This window comes from Erythrolamprus reginae, chromosome 2 (assembly GCF_031021105.1).
Source record: "Erythrolamprus reginae isolate rEryReg1 chromosome 2, rEryReg1.hap1, whole genome shotgun sequence".
Classification (NCBI taxonomy): Eukaryota; Metazoa; Chordata; class Lepidosauria; order Squamata; family Dipsadidae; genus Erythrolamprus; species Erythrolamprus reginae.
Window position 1 is genome coordinate 10,819,916 of NC_091951.1, and position 19,045 is coordinate 10,838,960.

The 19,045-nt window shown below is 43.0% G+C and overlaps 1 protein-coding gene across 1 annotated transcript in view; it reads right to left on the reverse strand.

Moving 5' to 3' along the window:
* LOC139159692 (alpha-2-macroglobulin-like) overlaps nucleotides 1-19,045 on the reverse strand; it is a 117,861-nt gene that overhangs the window by 15,830 nt on the left and 82,986 nt on the right. The window contains exons 23-28 of the mRNA XM_070737021.1: nucleotides 18,623-18,706; nucleotides 11,369-11,545; nucleotides 8,841-8,925; nucleotides 7,278-7,434; nucleotides 4,554-4,628; nucleotides 721-886 (exon numbers count right to left, since the gene is read on the reverse strand). Coding sequence (XP_070593122.1) covers nucleotides 721-886; nucleotides 4,554-4,628; nucleotides 7,278-7,434; nucleotides 8,841-8,925; nucleotides 11,369-11,545; nucleotides 18,623-18,706 — 744 coding nt within the window. The remainder of the gene's footprint in view (nucleotides 1-720; nucleotides 887-4,553; nucleotides 4,629-7,277; nucleotides 7,435-8,840; nucleotides 8,926-11,368; nucleotides 11,546-18,622; nucleotides 18,707-19,045) is intronic.

Sequence of the window (19,045 nt, forward strand, 5' to 3'; positions counted from 1 at the left end):
GTCTCCTCCGGGTCCCGTCAACTAAACAATGCCGCTTGGCGGGACCCAGGGGAAGAGCCTTCTCTGTGGCGGCCCTGGCCCTCTGGAACCAACTCCCCCCAGAGATTAGAATTGCCCCCACCCTCCTCGCCTTTCGTAAGCTACTTAAAACCCACCTCTGGCGCCAGGCATGGGGGAATTGAGATATTCTTTCCCCCTAGGCTGCTACAATTTATGCATGGTATGTTTGTATGTATGATTGGTTTTATAATAAGGGGTTTTAGCTGTTTTAGTATTGGATTGTTGCATGTTGTTTTTACCACTGTTGTTAGCTGCCCCGAGTCTACGGAGAGGGGCGGCATACAAATCCAATAAATAAATAAAAATAAATAAATAAATTAGTAACAGGGTTGTTAAGTGAATCTGGTTTTCCCATTCACTTTGCTGGTCAGAAAGTCTCAAATGAGGATCCCATGACCCCGGAACACTGTAACCGTCATAAACGTGAGTCAGCTGACAAGCATCCGAATGTAAATCATTTATTTATTTATCTATCTATCTATCTATCTATCTATCTATCTATCTATCTATCTATCTATCTATCTATTTATTTATTTATTTATTTATTTATTTATTTATTTATTTATTTATTTATTGGATCAATGAACATTATTCTCTGCATGCCAATAGTTTCTTGCAAAGTGGGTGCCTGATTTTCATAACAAAGAGTTCATTTCTTACCATCCTTAACAGCTACTTTTAGAAGGGAGTCCAACATTTCTTGCCTCTTCTCCTCTTTCCCCGCCAGACCAAAAGCGTATGCTAACAGAGCCTGGAGATAAATGTGGATCTCTTTTGCTTTAGTCGCATTCTCCAGGCAGATTAAAGCCTTTTGCACCACAGGATGCTGCAAGAGGAGAAGAAGTTTAATGGAAGTCAATATAACAGTATACAAAGCATATTCATCACCACCCTATATTACCAGGGTTGTGGTCATTTGTAATAAAGCATAAATTAAAACTAATCAAAACAGAAACAAGAGGTTTGAGGAAAGCTACTAGAGTGATGAAAAAGGATAAAATTAAAAATTGAGATCGCAAAAGAAAGAAATGGAATAGATCAGGGGTGAAATGCTCCCGGTTAGCTCGTGCCTGTCGATCGTCAGAGAGCCAGTGTCAACCTTCACTTATGTTGCTGCATCTCTACGCTTGGTTGCCAATAGTAACCGGGAGTTCTTAAGGACCACTCAAAAGTCGAAGAGGTTGGGTGCCAAATATGTGGGACCTTTCCCAATTGTGCAGGTGGTGAATTCGGTAGCTATGAAATTGGATCTGCCGAAAACGTTAAGGAAGATTCACCCAGTGTTCCACATTAGCTTACTTAAACTGGAACGCACATCCGACTTGCGCCCTACTCAAACAGATCCCCTTCCACCTTTGCTCATCGAAGGAGAGCAACGTTTTGAGGTTAAAGAAGTTCTTGATTCTAGGAGGCATAGAGGTAAACATCAGTACTTAGTGGCTGTTGTGGTTGGCTCTGGCCCAGCTCCTGCCCCAAGGACTGTGGATGTGGGGGAGACATCCACATGCTGCAGGCCTGCTTTGCCCCCGGTGGAATCTGCTGATGAAGGCTCTTCTGACCAAGAAGACATGAGTGACAGGGAGGAGGAGAGTGTGGCAGACAATTCAGAAGGAGATCAATTATCTAGCTCCTCCTTGGATTCAGAACAAGAGTTAATGATACAGCCACGCATGCGGAGAGCAATGCATAGGCAACAACAACTGAGATATTATTATCAAAGAAAATGAGGCCACCTGTGGTTGGGTGGGGCTGTGGTAATTAGTGAGGCTTATCTGATCGTTGTGTTTCCTGACTGCTTTACTGACTTTGACTTTTTGTGTGCTGATTTTTCCCCGCTTTGAAACTAAACCAGGGCAAAGTGGAAAGAAGAAGGACTGTGAATTGCCTCACAGCTGCAAGCTGAGTATCACAGAACTGATAAGGGACTTGTACAAATTACCAGTTTGTTTGGAGATGAGTGCTCTTTGCTATACCAAAAGAGGGCTTAGTTTAAGTGGATTTTCATTATAACATTGTTTTGAATTTTCAAACGTGTGTGTGTGTCTGAAATTTGTACCTGTGAATTTTTGGGAGGAGTCTACCAGAGAGCCCAACAGAACAGTGGCGTGGAAACATTTCCCTGCATCTCATGCTGAGTGGGTCGATGAGAAACACATGAATGCCCAGAGGGAAATTGATCAGTTTAGAACGAAGTACCCTGATAAACCCTAATGTATAATTGTATGTATTGTTTGTTGTCTTTTTGTTTTCTTTCAGGACTAAAGTCCCTGTTCCAGGGGGGATCCGAATGTTAACCTTCACTTATGTTGCTGCATCTCTACGATTGGTTGCCAGTAGTAACGGGGAGGGGTTAGTAGAAAGATTTAAGTGCCAAAGCCCACTGCAACAATATAGCCAAGAAGGCTTCAAGAGTTGTATACCTAATCCTACGTAGCTTCTGCTCTGGCAATCTCACACTACTTACCAGAGTTTACAAAACTTTTGCCAGACCCATCCTCGAATACAGCTCATCTGTTTGGAACCCATATCGCATCTCAGACATTAACACCCTTGAAAATGTCCAAAGATACTTCACCAGAAGAGCCCTTCACTCCTCCACTCAAAATAGAATACCCTACGAGACTAGACTTTCAATCCAGAGCCTAGAAAGTTTAGAACTAAGACGCCTTAAACAAGATCTAAGTATTGCCCACAAGATCCTATGCTGCAATGTCCTGCCTGTCGGCGACTACTTCAGCTTCAACCACAACAACACAAGAGCACACAACAGATTTAAACATAATATTAAATGCTCCAAACTTGACTGTAAAAAATATGACTTCAGTAAGCGAGTTGTCGAAGCGTGGAACTCATTACCGGACTCCATAGTGTCATCCCCAAACCCCCAACTCTTTACCCTTAGATTATCTATGGTTGACCTATCCAGATTCCTAAGAGGTCAGTAAGGGGCGAGTACTAGTGCAGTAGAGTGCCTTCCATCCCCTGTCCTATTGCTCTCCTATATCTCCCATACCTTTCTTCTATTCCTATGTCTCTTCTTCTATTCTTTCATTGATATGTACTATTAGTATACCTTCTTTTCTATTATTTCTTAGATATATTTTACTATCTCCTGTATAACCTTCATCATGTATTTTACTATGTGTATATAGATATATACCCACTAAAGCCCTCATTGTATATTGGACTAGATAGATAGATAGATAGATAGATAGATAGATAGATAGATAGATAGATAGATAGATAGATAGATAGACAGACAGACAGACAGACAGACAGACAGACAGACAGACAGACAGACAGACAGACAGACAGACAGATAAATTTTAAAAAGGGTAAGGGGGAGGGAAAAGAGCAGGAGGCCCTATGAAGAGAGATAAGTTTCGTTTTCCTTGGTACCAGGAGGAGACTGTTAGAAGTACATTCCATAAATGTGACGTGGGATGAAGATATATCCACCTGACGGTCATGGACACTAGGGATTGGGCATTTTCCAAAGGGAGGGTGGAAAAGGGGCTTTGATATACGCATGTATCACACCTTTTCTCCAGACTTTGCTTTCACTAAGACGCTTCCAGTTCTGATTTTGATAAATTCACTTTTAAACTTCTAAAAAAGACTCTGAGTTTTATTTATCCTATAAGAGGCGTGCATAAGTGTACCAGTGTGCCTTCCGTCCCCTGTCCAATTGTCTCTCTTTATCTCATTTATCTTTTCTTCCTTTCAAATATGTTCACCTATACTTTTATATCTTTTCTTCTATTCTTTTCTTTACTTATATTATTACATATCTTTCTCTTCAATGTGTATTATGTATTGGACAAAATAAATAAATAGATAAATAGATAGATAGATAGATAGATAGATAGATAGATAGATAGATAGATAGATAGATAGATAAATAGATAAATAGATAAATAGATAAATAGATAAATAGATTAGATTAGATTAGATTAGATTTATTGGATTTATATGTCGCCCCTCTCCGCAAACTCGGGGCGGCTCACAACAATAGTAAAAACAGTACATAGTAACAAATCCAATGCCCACCAATCTAATTACAATTTTAAGTTAAGAAATTCATAAAACAGTCCCAATATATATAAAAAACAGGCACACAGTCAATCAATCAAACGGCAAAACAACATGGGCAAGGGGGAGATGTTTTAGTTCCCCCATGCCTGACGGCAGAGGTGGGTTTTAAGGAGTTTACGAAAGGCAGGGAGGGTGGGGGCAATCCTAATCTCAGGGGGGAGCTGGTTCCACAGGGTCGGAGCCACCACAGAGAAGGCTCTTCCCCTGAGTCCCGCCAGACGACATTGTTTAGTCGACGGGACCCAAAGAAGGCCGACTCAGTGGGACCTAACCGACCGCTGGGATTCGTGCAGATGGGGAACTTATCAAATTTGCAGATGACATCAAACTGAATAACCAACACTCCAGAAGATAGGCAGAAAATACAGAAGGATCTTGACAAATTTGAACACACTTACGGTGGGAGGTAGCGGCATTTCCAGGAAAGCAATGGTGATGTAAGTTGAAAGAGTGATCTGGTCATCAACTCCCCCCTGCAGGAGAGAGAGAGATATCAGCTGCACCTATTTATACAAAGAACTTCCGACATCTTCTATCATCCCTCCAGTCTTTCCAAATCTATATTCTATCTCCCTCCCAAGAAATCATGGAGTCTTGGGAACTGAGCAGTACAGAAATCCCAATGGTGCTTTTTCGGGAGGCAACTGAACTTTCTTGTTTTTTCTTTTGAAGATTTATTTATTTATTTAGTCATTCCTTCCTTCCTTCATTCATTCATTCTTTTTTTTTCTTTTTTTTTTTAAAAAGTTTTTATTACATATATATACACATTTACACACAATAGATGTTTTATATCATATATTAATACAAAGCTAAATCAACATATGACAAACAAACAGACAAACAAACTTGACAAACAAACAAAAAGAATTCTTAAAATCTAATTACTTATTTAAGTACATTAATGGCAATAACTATTCGCTTAACATATTATATAATATTTGTACTTATATTCCCCTCAGGAGGTAAGTTATGAATGATTTTTAATTTTAAATTATTTTCTGGTGAAGCATATTGTATCCTCAGTGTATACCATTTTCTCTTGTAGGTTGTCACTCATTCATTCATTCATTCATTCATTCATTCATTTATTAGATTTGTATGCAGCCCCTGTCCATAGACTCGGGGCGGCTCACAACAATAATAAAACAATTCAAGACAAATCTAGTAATTTAAAAACATTTTTAAAAACCCGTTATTAAAGCAGACATACACACAAACATACCAAACATAAATTGTATAGGCCCGGGGGAGATGTCTCAGTTCCCCCATGCCTGACTGCAAAGGTGGGTTTTAAGGAGCTTACGAAAGGCAAGGAGGGTGGGGGCAGTTCTAATCTCAGGGGGGAGCTGGTTCCAGAGGGCCCCGCCAAACGACATTGTTTAGTCGATGGGACCCAGAGAAGGCCCACTCTGTGGGACCTAACTGGTCGCTGGGATTCATGCGGCAGAAGGCGGTCCCGGAGATATTCTGGTCCGATGCCATGAAGGGCTTTATAGGTCATAACCAACACTTTGAATTGTGAACGGAAATTGATCAGCAACCAATGCAGACTGCAGAGTGTTGGTGTGACATGGGCAGATCGAGGGAAGCCCATGATTGCTCTCGTAGCTGCATGTTTTGCTTTTTGTCCAAGAAGCTTCTTCGGCTCTGAACTGGATGGTGGGAAATGGAAGAATTGATATTGTCTGCATCTCAAACTGAAGCGTAAGAGGTTCTTGTAGCCTGCAATGTTTTCTGGAAATCTGTTTGTTTGCTTGCTTGCTTGCTTGCTTGCTTGCTTGCTTGCTTGCTTGCTTGCTTGCTTGCTTGCTTGCTTGCTTGCTTGCTTGCTTGCTTGCTTGCTTGCTTGCTTGCTTGCTTGCTTGCTTGCTTGCTTGCTTGCTTGCTTGCTTGCTTGCTTGCTTGCTTGCTTGTTTATTTATTTATTTATTTATTGGATTTATATGCCGCCCCTCTCCGCAGACTCGGGGTGGCTAACAACAGTAATAAAACAGCATATAATAATAATCCAATACTAAAAACAGTTAAAAAACCATTATTATAAAAACCAAACATACATACAGATATACCATGCATAAAATTTTAGAGGCCTAGGGGAAAGAGTATCTCAATTCCCCCATGCCTGGCGGCAGAGTTGGGTTTTAAGCAGCTTACGAAAGGCAAGGAGGGTGGGGGCAATTCTAATCTCTGGGGGGAGTTGGTTCCAGAGGGCCGGGGCCACCACAGAGAAGACTCTTCCCCTGGGTCCCGCCAAGCGACATTGTTTAGTTGCCGGGACCCGGAGGAGACCCACTCTGTGGGACCTAACTGGTCGCTGGGATTCATGCGGCAGAAGGCGGTCCCTGAGATAATCTGGTCCAGTGCCATGAAGGGCTTTATAGATCATAACCAACACTTTGAATTGTGACCGGAAACTGATCGGCAACCAATGCAAACTGCGGAGTGTTGGTGTAACATGGGCATATTTGGGAAAGCCCATGATTGCTCTCGCAGCTGCATTCTGCACAATCTGGAGTTTCTGAACACTTTTCACAGGTAGCCCCATGTAGAGAGCGTTACAGTAGTTGAGCCTCAAGGTTATGAAGGCATGAGTGACTGTGAGCAGTGACTCCCGGTCCAAATAGGGCCGCAATTGGTGCACCAGGTGAACCTGGGCAAACGCCCCCCTCGCCACAGCTGAAAGATGTTTCTCTAATGTGAGCTGTGGATCGAGGAGGACGCCCAAGTTGCGGACCCTCTCTGAGGGGGTTAGTGATTCCCCCCCCCCCAGGGTAATGGACGGACAGATGGGATTGTCCTTGGGAGGCAAGACCCACAGCCACTCCGTCTTGTCTGGGTTGAGTTTGAGTTTGTTGCAACCGTTTCTGGCCAGTTTTAGACCCCCCAAAAAGTGAATCGGGGGAAACCAGATTCACCTAACAACCATGGTGTTTTATTTAACAAGTGCCATAAAATCAGGCTGGTCATGTGATGACTTGCTTAGCGACTATCATTTAATGAGGAAAGATAAAAGTCAGACCCCAAATGTGCTTGTAAATCGAGGACTACCTGTAATCCCAATATACCCTACTCTCATTTCCAAAAACACATTGCCGTTTTCTCCCACCCTCCTCTTATACCTTGAGTTCATTGTGAAAAAGATACCCGGTGCTTCTAAAGCATCCATTATTCTCCTGCTGTTGTGTCAGGAAGTTCTGAGCGTCAATGATTTGCTTCTCTTCCACAAAGATCATGGATCTCGCCTGAGCAAAAGATTTCAACACAAAAGCTGTCAGCCTATAAGACAAAAGAGAACCTCATTTTTCCTTTTCTAGTTTCCACGTTCCTACAAACTTTGGCCATTTATTTATTTGTTTGTTTGTTTGTTTGTTTATTATTTTCCCCCAAATGCCATCACTCTGCTAAACAAATAATTCCTTCACCACTGTCAAAACACTATCAAACTATTCACTATTCACTATAAGACAAAGGAGAACCTCATTTTTCCTTTTCTAGTTTCCACGTTCCTACAAACTTTGGCCATTTATTTATTTGTTTGTTTGTTTATTATTTCCCCCAAAATGCCATCACTCTGCTAAATAAATAATTCCTTCACCACTGTCAAAACACTATCAAACTACTCACTATTCACTATAAGACAAAGGAAAACCTCATTTTTCCTTTTCTAGTTTCCACGTTCCTACAAACTTTGGCCATTTATTTGTTTGTTTGTTTATTATTTCCCCCAAAATGCCATCACTCTGCTAAACAAATAATTCCTTCACCACTGTCAAACTATTCACTATTTATGATTAGACTAGACCAGACCAGAGCAGAGCAGAACAGAACAGAATTCTTTATTGGCCAAATGTGATTGGACACACAAGGAATTTATCATTCCTATAGCCCATCTCCTCCTACTTATGACTGTGTAAGTGTAATTTGTTGCTTGCATCCTTAAGATTTATATTAATATTGATTGTTTCCTGATTATATATTTGTGCCCTATGACAATCATTAAGTGTTGTACTTCATGATTGTTGATAAATATATTTTTTCTTTTATATACACTGAAAGCATATGCACCAAAGACAAATTTCTTGTGCATCCCATCACACTTGGCCAATAAAGACTTCTATTCTATTCTGTTCTGTTCTGTTCTACTTTACTCTACTCTACTCTATTCTATTTATATAATTTGACTTCTATGCTACCCAATCCCGAAGCAATCAGGACGGCTTACAATAGTATAAAAATTTACAATTACCGTAACAGCAATAATATAAGGAAGTCAAGGAAAAAAACTAATTTCTAAAATCATAATTAAAACAAAGACAATTTAATTGCATACATACTAGTCATACAAACCGATTCAGATATGTAGACAAGCTAGTGGTTGTTTTAGGGGGCCCAGGCCTGTTGACACAGCCAGGTCTTCATGGCCTTATGGAAAGCCAGCAAGGTCGGGGCCATAAGGACCTCGGGGGGGAGTTGATTCCATAAATTCGGGGCAGCAACAGAGAAGACCCTCCCCTGCAGCCCCGCCAGCCTGCATTGTTTAGCTGATGGGACCTGGAGGAGGCCGACTCTGTGTGCTAAAATTGGTCTATTCTATTCTATTCTATTTTATTGCATGTTGATTTGGTTAGTCCACCATTGTAGAAAGTTTGAGAAATGTGGCCTTAGGAACAAAGAAATCTTACCAAGTGTTCCCTGGCTCTAAGAAAGGTGTTCCAAAAGCACTATAAGAACCATCACGATGCTTGAAGCTCATTTGCCTTCGATAGCCTGAAGTGGAAGAAGAAATTTAGAGGTGAACTGAGCAGCATGTATGTTTTCAAACCCAACTAAAATATTTCCTTCAAGTTTGTGGTTCAAGATACAGAAGGATCTTGACAAACTTGAACAATAGGCGCTATCTAACAAAATGAAATTCAATGGTGAGAAAAGTAAGGGTCAACATTTAGGCAAGAAAAACAAAATGTCCAGGTACAGTATATGTGGTACCTTGCTCAACAGTATGATCCAAGATCCCTGTGAGGGGGATCTTGGAGTCCTAGTGGACAACCATTTAAATATGAGCCAGCAGTGTGCAGCAGCTGCCAAAAAAGCCAACATAGCTCTAGGCTGCATAAACAGAGGGATAGAATCAAGATCACATAAAGTGAGGGTGGGAGCAGTTCTAATCTCCAGGGGGAGTTGATTCCAGAGGGCCGGGGCCACCAAAGAGAAGGCTCTTCCCCTGGGGCCCGCCAGACGACATTGTTTAGTCGACGGGACCCGGAGAAGGCCAACTCTGTGGGACCTTATCGGCCGCTGGGATTCGTGCGGTAGCAGGCAGTTCCGGAGGTACTCTGGTCCAATGCCATGTAGGGCTTTAAAGGTCATGACCAACACTTTGAATTTGACCGGAAACTGATTGGCAGCCAATGCAGGCCACGGAGTGTTGTAGAAACGTGGGCAAATCTGGGAAGCCCCACGATGGCTCTCGCGGCCGCGTTCTACACGATCTGAAGTTTCCGAACACTTTTCAAAGGTAGCCCCATGTAGAGAGCGTTGCAGTAATCGAACCTCGAGGTGATAAGGGTGATAAGAAGAGAAGAGCAACAAAGAGAATTAGGGGATTGGAGGCAAAAACATATAAAAAATGATTGCTGAAACTTGGTATATCTAGTTTAATGTGGGGGAACGGACCAGGGGTGACACAATAGCAGTGTTTTGATATCTCAGGGGCTGCCACATAGAAGAGGGGGTCAACCTATTCTCCAAAGCACCAGAAGGCAGGACAAGAAGCAATAGGTTGAAGCTAATCAAGGAGAGAAGCAACCTAGATGTAAGGAGAAATTTCCCGATCAGTTAGAACAATTAATCCATGGAATAGCTCGCCTCCAAAAGTTGTGAATTCTCCAACACTGGTAGTTTTTAAGAAGAGATTGAGTAACCATTTGTCTGAAGTGGTATAGGATTTCCTACCTATGCAAGGGGTTGGACTGGAAGACCTCCAAGGTCCCTTGCAACCCTGTTATTCTGTTCTGTTCTCTGCTATTTAGGGTAACTGGATTGTCTAGAACAGCAAGCCATTGAGTGTTTGTTTGTTTGTTTGTTTGTTTGTTTGTTTGTTTGTTTGTTTATTGTTAGAGTTGAAAGGGACCATGAAGGCTATCAAGTTCAACCCCTGCCCAAGCAGGAACCCTATAGTACACCAGTCAAGTGGCAGTTCAATCTTCTCTTAAAAATGTCCAGAGTGTTGGAGTTCACAACGTCCGCTGGTAGGTTGTTCCATTGGTTGATCGCTCTGACTGTCAGGAAGTTCCTCCTTATCTCCATGTTGAATATCTCCTTGGTCAGCTTCCAGCCGTTGTTCCTCGTCTGGCCCTCTGGTACCCTGAAGAACCCTCCTCTCTGTGACATCCCCTCGTATACTTGTAGACTGCTATCATGTTTGTTTGTTTGTTTGTTTGTTTGTTTGTTTGTTTGTTTGTGAGAATGTGCATGATATTCCTTCTTTGTTTTATCTTCTCCACAACTCTTTTCTATTTCCCCAACCAATCTTTTGAGGTAATGAGGTAATCTGAGAGTGACTAACACCTCGGTCCTTTTTTCGTGCTCAGGCAGTACTAGAATTCACAGTCTCTTGGTTTATAGGTCAGCGTACACCAAATTGTTTCTCTATACAGTGTTCCCTCAATTTCCGCGGAGGATGCATTCCAAGAATGCCCGCGAAAGTTAAATTTCCGCGAAGTAGAGATGCGGAAGTAAATGCACTATTTTTGGCTATGAACAGTATCACAAGCCTTCCCTTAACACTTTAAACCCCTAAATTGCAATTTCTCATTCCCTTAGCAATCATTTACTCACCATGTTTATTTATTAAAGTTTATTTTTTAAAAAAATTATTAAAGGTGGATGAAAGTTTGGCGATGACATATGATGTCATCGGGCGGGGAAAACGGTGGTATAGGGGGGGAAAACCACAAAGTATTTTTTAATTAATATTTTTGAAAAACCGTGGTATAGATTTTTTGTGAAGTTCGGACCCGCGAAAATCGAGGGAACACTGCATTACTAATGTCTCTTGCTTTCAACATCTGTAAAGCTTCCAAGTGTTTCAGTCAATCTAAGCTGTTCAATTTACAACCCCCTCTATCAATACCAGTGACTAATCTGTCGATCGAGCCTTTGAAAGTTCCTAATTGCAGTAGGGAAAGAATTCCTATGGGATGCTTCTCACCATTCTCTATGTATCCAATGGCTCTGGATTTGATCTCCTCCGTCAGTTGTCCAGTATTATTGAGATAATTCAGGATATAGATATTGGGGACAAAGAGGGCCATGTTCTGCTCTCCACAGCCATGGGGCATCTTGAGAAGCTGGTTGAGGTTCTTTATCGCTCCTCCTAAAATGTCTCCTGAGAAAGGGAAAGAAGAGGACATATGATAAAGAGGACCTTGCCAACTTTGATTTCCTCCTCAAAAGATGCCATTGTTGAATATCTGGAGAAACTTACCCAACTTTCTTGCAATCTTAGTGTCAAGTCTCTGCCAGAACCCTGCCAATCCGAGGGGGGGGGGTTGCTATCTGGGGCAAGATACTTTGCATGCTGTTACTGTTGTTGTAACCATGTGGGATTTAGGGAGGGGGACCAAGTCAACATAACAGACTCCTCCCAGCCAGCTCTAGTCTGCTACCAAGATTACAATGTCATGAGGAGGAAACAGAGCTTCTGCTCTGGCAATCTCACACTACTTACCAGAGCTTACAAAACTTTTGCCAGACCCATCCTCGAATACAGCTTATCTGTTTGGAACCCATATCGCATCTCAGACATTAACACCCTCGAAAATGTCCAAAGATACTTCACCAGAAGAGCCTTTCACTCCTCCACTCCAAATAGAATACCCTATGAGACTAGACTTTCAATCTTGGGCATAGAAAGTTTAGAACTAAGACGCCTTAAACAAGATCTAAGTATTGCCCACAAGATCATATGCTGCAACGTCCTGCCTGTCGGCGACTACTTCAGCTTCAACCACAACAACACAAGAGCATACAACAGATTTAAACTTAATATTAACCGCTCCAAACTTGACTGTAAAAAATATGACTTCAGTAACCGAGTTGTTGAAGCGTGGAACTCATTACTGGACTCCATAGTGTCATACCCAAGCCCCCAGCACTTTACCCTTAGATTATCTACAGTTGACCTATCCAGATTCCTAAGAGGTCAGTAAGGGGCAAGTACAAGTGCACTAGAGTGCCTTCCGTCCCCTGTCCTATTGCTCTCCTATATCTCCTATACCTTTCTTCTATTCCTATATCTCTTCTTCTATTCTTTCATGGCTATGTTCTATTACTATATCTTCTTTTCTATTATTTCTTAGATATATTTTACTATGAGTATCTCCTCTATAACCTTCATCATGTATTTTACTATGTGTATATAGATATATACCCACTAAAACCCTCATTGTGTATTGGACAAAATAAATAAATAAATAAAAATAAATAAATTATCAACCTAACGAGAACAGAGATGTTCTCCAAACATCTTTGTAGTACTGTTATTGATGGTATTGTTATTGCTATTCTGGACTGGGGGCCATTGGGGTAGGGTTTGAATGAGAAGAATAATTTAATGGTTTGTGTGGATTAAATTTAGATTTTTTTAGATTTATAGTCCGCCCTTCTCACAGACTCAGGGCGGCTTACAATAATAAAATAAAAACAATAACAATAAAAAGAATTTAAAACATTACAAATGAATTTTAAAAATCCACAATAAAAACAATATGTCATCCTACTTTTATACAATGACCGGAATGAAGCTCTCACCCATTGTTCCCAGGCCTGCTACACAGGTGTGTCTTTAACACCTTACGAAAGGCGAGGAGAGTGGGGGTGGTGCGAATCTCCTGGAGGAGTTGGTTCCAGAGAGGCAGGGGGCTTCAACAGAGAAGGCTCTCCCCCATGGACCCACCAGCCGACATTGTGTGGCCAACAGGGCCTGGAGGAGGCTGACTCTGTGTCATCTAACTGGTCACTGGGATGTATGAGGCAGAAGATGTAAATAATCTGGTCCAATGCCCCGTAGGGCTTTATAGGTAATAACCAATAACTTGAATTGCTTTCAGTCTGGTTTGGTGCTGCAACCTAACAGGACCGACACAAACTTCAGAGGATCATCAGAACGGCAGAAAAAACAATTGCTGCCAACCTGCCTTCCATTGAGGACCTGTAGACTGCACGAGTCAAAAAGAGGGCGGGAAAAATATTTAATGACCCCTCACATCCTAGACACAAACTGTTTCAACTCCTACCCTCAAAACATCGCTACAGAGCACAGCACACCAAGACAACTAGACACAAGAACCGTTTTTTTCCGAACACCATCACTCTACTAAACAAATAATTCCCTCAACACTGTCAGACTTTCTACTAAATCTGCACTTCTATTCTATTAGTTTTTCTCATCATTCCTTTCACCCATTTCCTCCCATGTTGACTGTATGACTGTAACTTGTTGCTTATATCCTAAGATTTTTATTAATATTGCTTCTTCATTGCTTATTTGACCCCTATGACAATCATTAAGTGTTGTACCACATGATTCTTGACAAATGTATATTTTATTTTATGTACGCTGAGAGCATATGCACCAAGACAAATTCCTTCTGTGTCCAATCACACTTGGCCAATAAAAATTCTATTCTATTCTATTCTATTCTATTCTATTCTATTCCATTCCATTCCATTCTATTCTATTCCATTCCATTCTATTCTATTCTATTCTATCAGTAGCCAGTGCAGCACACGGAGTGCTGGGCTAATGTGAGAATATCTGGTTATGCCCAACATGGCTCTTGCGGCTGCATGCTAAACTAGTTCCGAATATTCTTCTCTGAACATTCTTCGAGGGTAGCTCCAAGTAGAGCGCATTGCAGTAATCGAAACTTCAAATTCCACCTGGTATCTCTGCAATTACTTTCTGTAATTTTTTTTTTAAATGCCAATTGTTTCAAGAGTCACATTTTCTTTAAGGGATAACTGAGGAAGGTCCTTACATTTAATCCAACGCCCCAAAACTGCCAACTGCAGTGACTATCCAACATACTGTTAGAGATCGCAAAAGGTGACCTCATGACCCCAGCACACTGCAACTGTCATAAATACGAGTCATTCTCCATAGTGGGTGGAGTTAGCATCCAGAAGAGCCTTCTCTGTGGCGGCCCCAACCCTCTGGAACCAGCTCCCCCCAGATATCAGAGTTGCCCCCACCCTCCTTGCCTTTCGCAAGCTCCTTAAAACCCACCTCTGTCGTCAGGCATGGGGGAATTGAAATTTCATTTTCATTTCATTTCATTTTATTGGATTTGTATGCCGCCCCTCTCCGTAGACTCGGGGCAGCTAACAACAGTAATAAAAACAATGTTTTCCCTTCCCCCTAGGCTTATAGAATTTATACATGGTATGTTTGTATGTATGAGTGGTTCTTTAAATTGGGGTTTTTTAGATTGTTTTTAATATTAGATTTGTTTACATTGTCTTTTTATATTGTTGTTAGCCGCCCCGAGTCTTCAGAGAGGGGCGGCATACAAATCTAATAAATACAAATACAAATACATGTATGTATAGAATGGGTTGACCTCATCCATTCAGTTTGCAGGACTAAGTCTGTCAATTTTATTTGAGGGCTCCGCCTTTGCCTGGAATCCCCAGTTATGACTCAGTCCTCAGACTGAACAGATGTGGTTTGGTTATCTCCATTCTGTGTTTAGAGTCTAAATCTACATTCTTCGAGTGATTACTACATTCTCTGAATTGTGAGTCTGATTGCTCCCCAGCTTGCCATCTCTGAGAGCCAGAAGGATCACAACACCGAGCTTTGGCGCTAGCCGCTATAGCAGTTGCCTGTGCCATCTGTGGCATTGACCTGGATGAGACTTGGTCTTTGGCTCTGCCAAGGGAGTCTAGCACTCCCCCATTATTCACCTGAGGCACTTACTGGCCAGGGGCTTTGGCTCTGTTATTTGTTTGTTTGTTTGTTTGTTTGTTTGTTTGTTTGTTTGTTTGTTTGTTTGTTTGTTTATTAGATTTGTATGCCGCCCCTCTCCATAGACTCGGGGCGGCTCACAGCAATAATAAACAATATATAACAAATCTAATAATTTAAAAGAAACACTAAAAGCCCCATTATTAAAAACAAACATACACACAAGCATACCATACATAAACTGTATAGGCCCGGGGGAGATGTTTCAATTCCCCCATGCCTGATGACAAAGGTGGGTTTTAAGGCGAGGAGGGTGGGGGCAGTTCTAATCTCTGGGGGGAGCTGGTTCCAGAGAGTCGGGGCCACCACAGAGAAGGCTCTTCCCCTGGGACCGGCCAAATGACATTGTTTAGTTGACGGGACCCGGAGAAGGCCAACTCTGTGGGACCTAATCGGTCGCTGGGATTCGTGCGGCAGAAGGCGGTCCCGGAGATATTCTGGCCCGATGCCATGAAGGGCTTTACTCCAATTGCATAGCAGTATCGGCTGACAATGAGTCAGTCAAGGTGACTGGGGCTAAACGTCTTTGTCCATCTGTCTGGGAGGAGTTTGACTTGGTGACACCTGATGAAGTGGACAAGGCCATTGGAGCTGTGAGTTCTGCCTCCTGCTTACTGGATCCGTGTCCCTCTTGGTTGGTTTCGGCCAGTCGAGAGGTGACACGGAGCTGGGTCCAGGAGATTGTCACCGCCTCCTTGGGGAGGGGGTCCTTCCCGGCTCCTTATAAGGAGGCACTTGTGCGCCCCCTCCTCAAGAAGCCTTCCCTGAACCCAGCCGTGCTTAATAACTACCGTCCAGTCTCCAACCTTCCCTTTATGGGGAAGGTTGTTGAGAAGGTGGTGGCGCTCCAACTCCAGCGGTCCTTGGAAGAAGCCGATTATCTAGGTCCCCAGCAGTCGGGTTTCAGGCCCAGCTACAGCATGGAAACTGCCTTGGTCGCGTTGATGGATGATCTCTGGCGGGCCCGGGACAGGGGCTTGTCCTCTGTCCTGGTGCTTCTTGACCTCTCAGCGGCTTTCGATACCATCGACCATGGTATCCTTCTGCGCCGACTGGAGGGGTTGGGAGTGGGAGGCACTGTTCTCCAGTGGTTCTCCTCCTACCTCTCCGGTCGGTCGCAGTCGGTGTTAGTGGGGGGTCAGAGGTCGACCTCTAGGTTTCTCCCTTGTGGGGTACCTCAGGGGTTGGTCCTCTCCCCCCTGCTATTTAATATCTACATGAAACCGCTGGGTGAGATTATCCAAGGGTATGGGGTGAGGTATCATCAATATGCGGATGATACCCAGTTGTACATCTCCACCCCATCTCCAGTCAGCGAAGCAGTGGAAGTGATGTGCCGGTGCCTGGAGGCTGTTGGGGCCTGGATGGGTGTCAACAAACTCAAACTCAATCCAGACAAGACGGAGTGGCTGTGGGTGTTGCCTCCCAAGGACAATTCCATCTGTCCGTCCATTACCCTGGGGGGGGAACTACTGACCCCCTCAGAGAGGGTGCGCAACTTGGGCGTCCTCCTTGACCCACAGCTGACATTGGAACATCATCTTTCGGCTGTGGCGAGGAGGGCATTTGCCCAGGTTCGCCTGGTGCACCAGTTGCGGCCCTATTTGGACAGGGAGTCATTGCTCACAGTCACTCATGCCCTTATCACCTCGAGGTTCGATTACTGCAACGCTCTCTACATGGGGCTACCTTTGAAAAGTGTTCGGAAACTTCAGATCGTGGGGCTTCCTAGATTCGCCCACGTTTCTACAACACTCCGTGGCTTGCATTGGCTGCCGATCAGTTTCCGGTCACAATTCAAAGTGTTGGTCATGACCTTTAAAGCCCTACATGGCATTGGGCCAGAATACCTCCGGAACCGCCTACTACCGCACGAATCCCAGCGGCCGATAAGGTCCCACAGAGTTGGCCTTCTCCGGGTCCCGTCGACTAAACAATGTCGTCTGGCGGGCCCCAGGGGAAGAGCCTTCTCTGTGGCGGCCCCGGCCCTCTGGAATCAACTCCCCCCGGAGATTAGAACTGCTCCCATCCTCCTCGTCTTCAGTAAACTACTTAAGACCCATCTATACCGCCAGGCATGGGGGATTTGAGACACCTTTCCCCCAAGCTTATTATAATTTATGTTTGGTATGTATGTGTTGTTTGGTTTTTTAATTGATAGGGTTTTTTAGTTTTTTCTTAATATTAGATTTGTGCCTGTACAATATTGTTTTATCACTTGTTGTGAGCCGCCCCGAGTCTTCGGAGAGGGGCGGCATACAAATCTAATAAATTATTGTTATTATTATTATTATTATTATTATTATTATTATTATTATTATTTATAGGTCATAATAATTGGGCAACACAGTAGTTGCCTAAGGAGCTTTCATGCTCCCCCTCCTTAATTAATATCGGGAACAGATAGGTTTGAAAAGCAATGTAGGGCGGCAGACTGGAAACTGTCAGATCTCGACTAGTCTAGCACTGTCCCAGGAACCGAGTGCTTGTCTATTGCCTGCCACTGGAGCCTCGCACTCATGCGGCTATTCATTTGGCCATTTCTGTTGGTAGTTGATTCCCAACTACCAGCTGATTGGGCAGTTTGTTCTAGCCGGCCTCACTGCCTCAAGCTGAACAACCTGTGAGCAGTTTTCTCATGCCTGAGGGACTTGGGTCAGCCATCTGTACATCGGTCTATCATCGTGCCTGTGGTGCCCGGGACTCTTGAAGCAGCCAAGTTGAGTCTGTATTCATCGGCTTTGTCGTAACTGGGAATTCCAGGCAAGGGTGGAACCCTCAAATAAAATTGACAGACTCAGTCCTGCAAGCTGAATGGACGAGATCAACCCATTTTTACATACTAGGATGCTAACTCCACCCTATGAGAAGAGGTGTATCAGATAAGACCAACCCCCATTGCCAAGCATTTGAATGTTGATCACGTGACCAGAGGGATGCTGTAAGGGTAATACAATAAGTTCAAAAAGGGGTCATAACCCACTTTTTTCAGTGCCATTGTAACAAGTGTTTTTAATAGGAAAGTGAACACAAGAACAAGGGGACACAATCTGAAGTTAGTTGGGGGAAAGATCAAAAGCAACATGAGAAAATATTATTTTACTGAAAGAGTAGTAGATCCTTGGAACAAACTTCCAGCAGACATGGTAGATAAATCCACAGTAACTGAATTTAAACATGCCTGGGATAAACATATCCATTGTAAGATAAAATACAGGAAATAGTATAAGGGCAGACTAGATGGACCATGAGGTCTTTTTCTGCCGTCAGTCTTTCTATGTTTCTATGTTTCAATGTTTCAAACATTATTAATCAAACTGTGATAAGTTAAGGACTACTTGTACATGGCATTGGAGTAGCTTCCAGATTGACCCAGGGACCTTATATGGGAGACAGAATTAATTTCCAAAATGAGTAAAACGATATCTCACTTACCCAGCACACAAAATGTGGCACTGGCTGAGCCTTCTACAACATTCTCTGGTAACGTCAGAGGAAAAAATTTGGACTCAGGTTTTCCTATAAAACAGAAGCAGAACTTAAATCACGGTACAGGTGGCACTGCTGTTCTAACTGGGCTCGTGGTGCACATTCTGCTTAGAAGGCTGAGTTGCAATAGTGATTTTAGCTGGAATCAAATTGTTCAAGAGACCACATCCAATGTTTATATCAGTGATGGCGAACCTATGGCACGGTGCCCCATGTGGCACACAGAGCCAAAGCTACTGGCACGCAAGCCATTGCCATAGCTTAGCTACATGTGCGTGCCAGCCAGCTGATTTTTGGCTCACACCGAGGTTCTGGGAGGGCGTTTTTGGCTTCCAGAGAGCCTCCTGGGGGATGAGGGAGGGAAGCCTT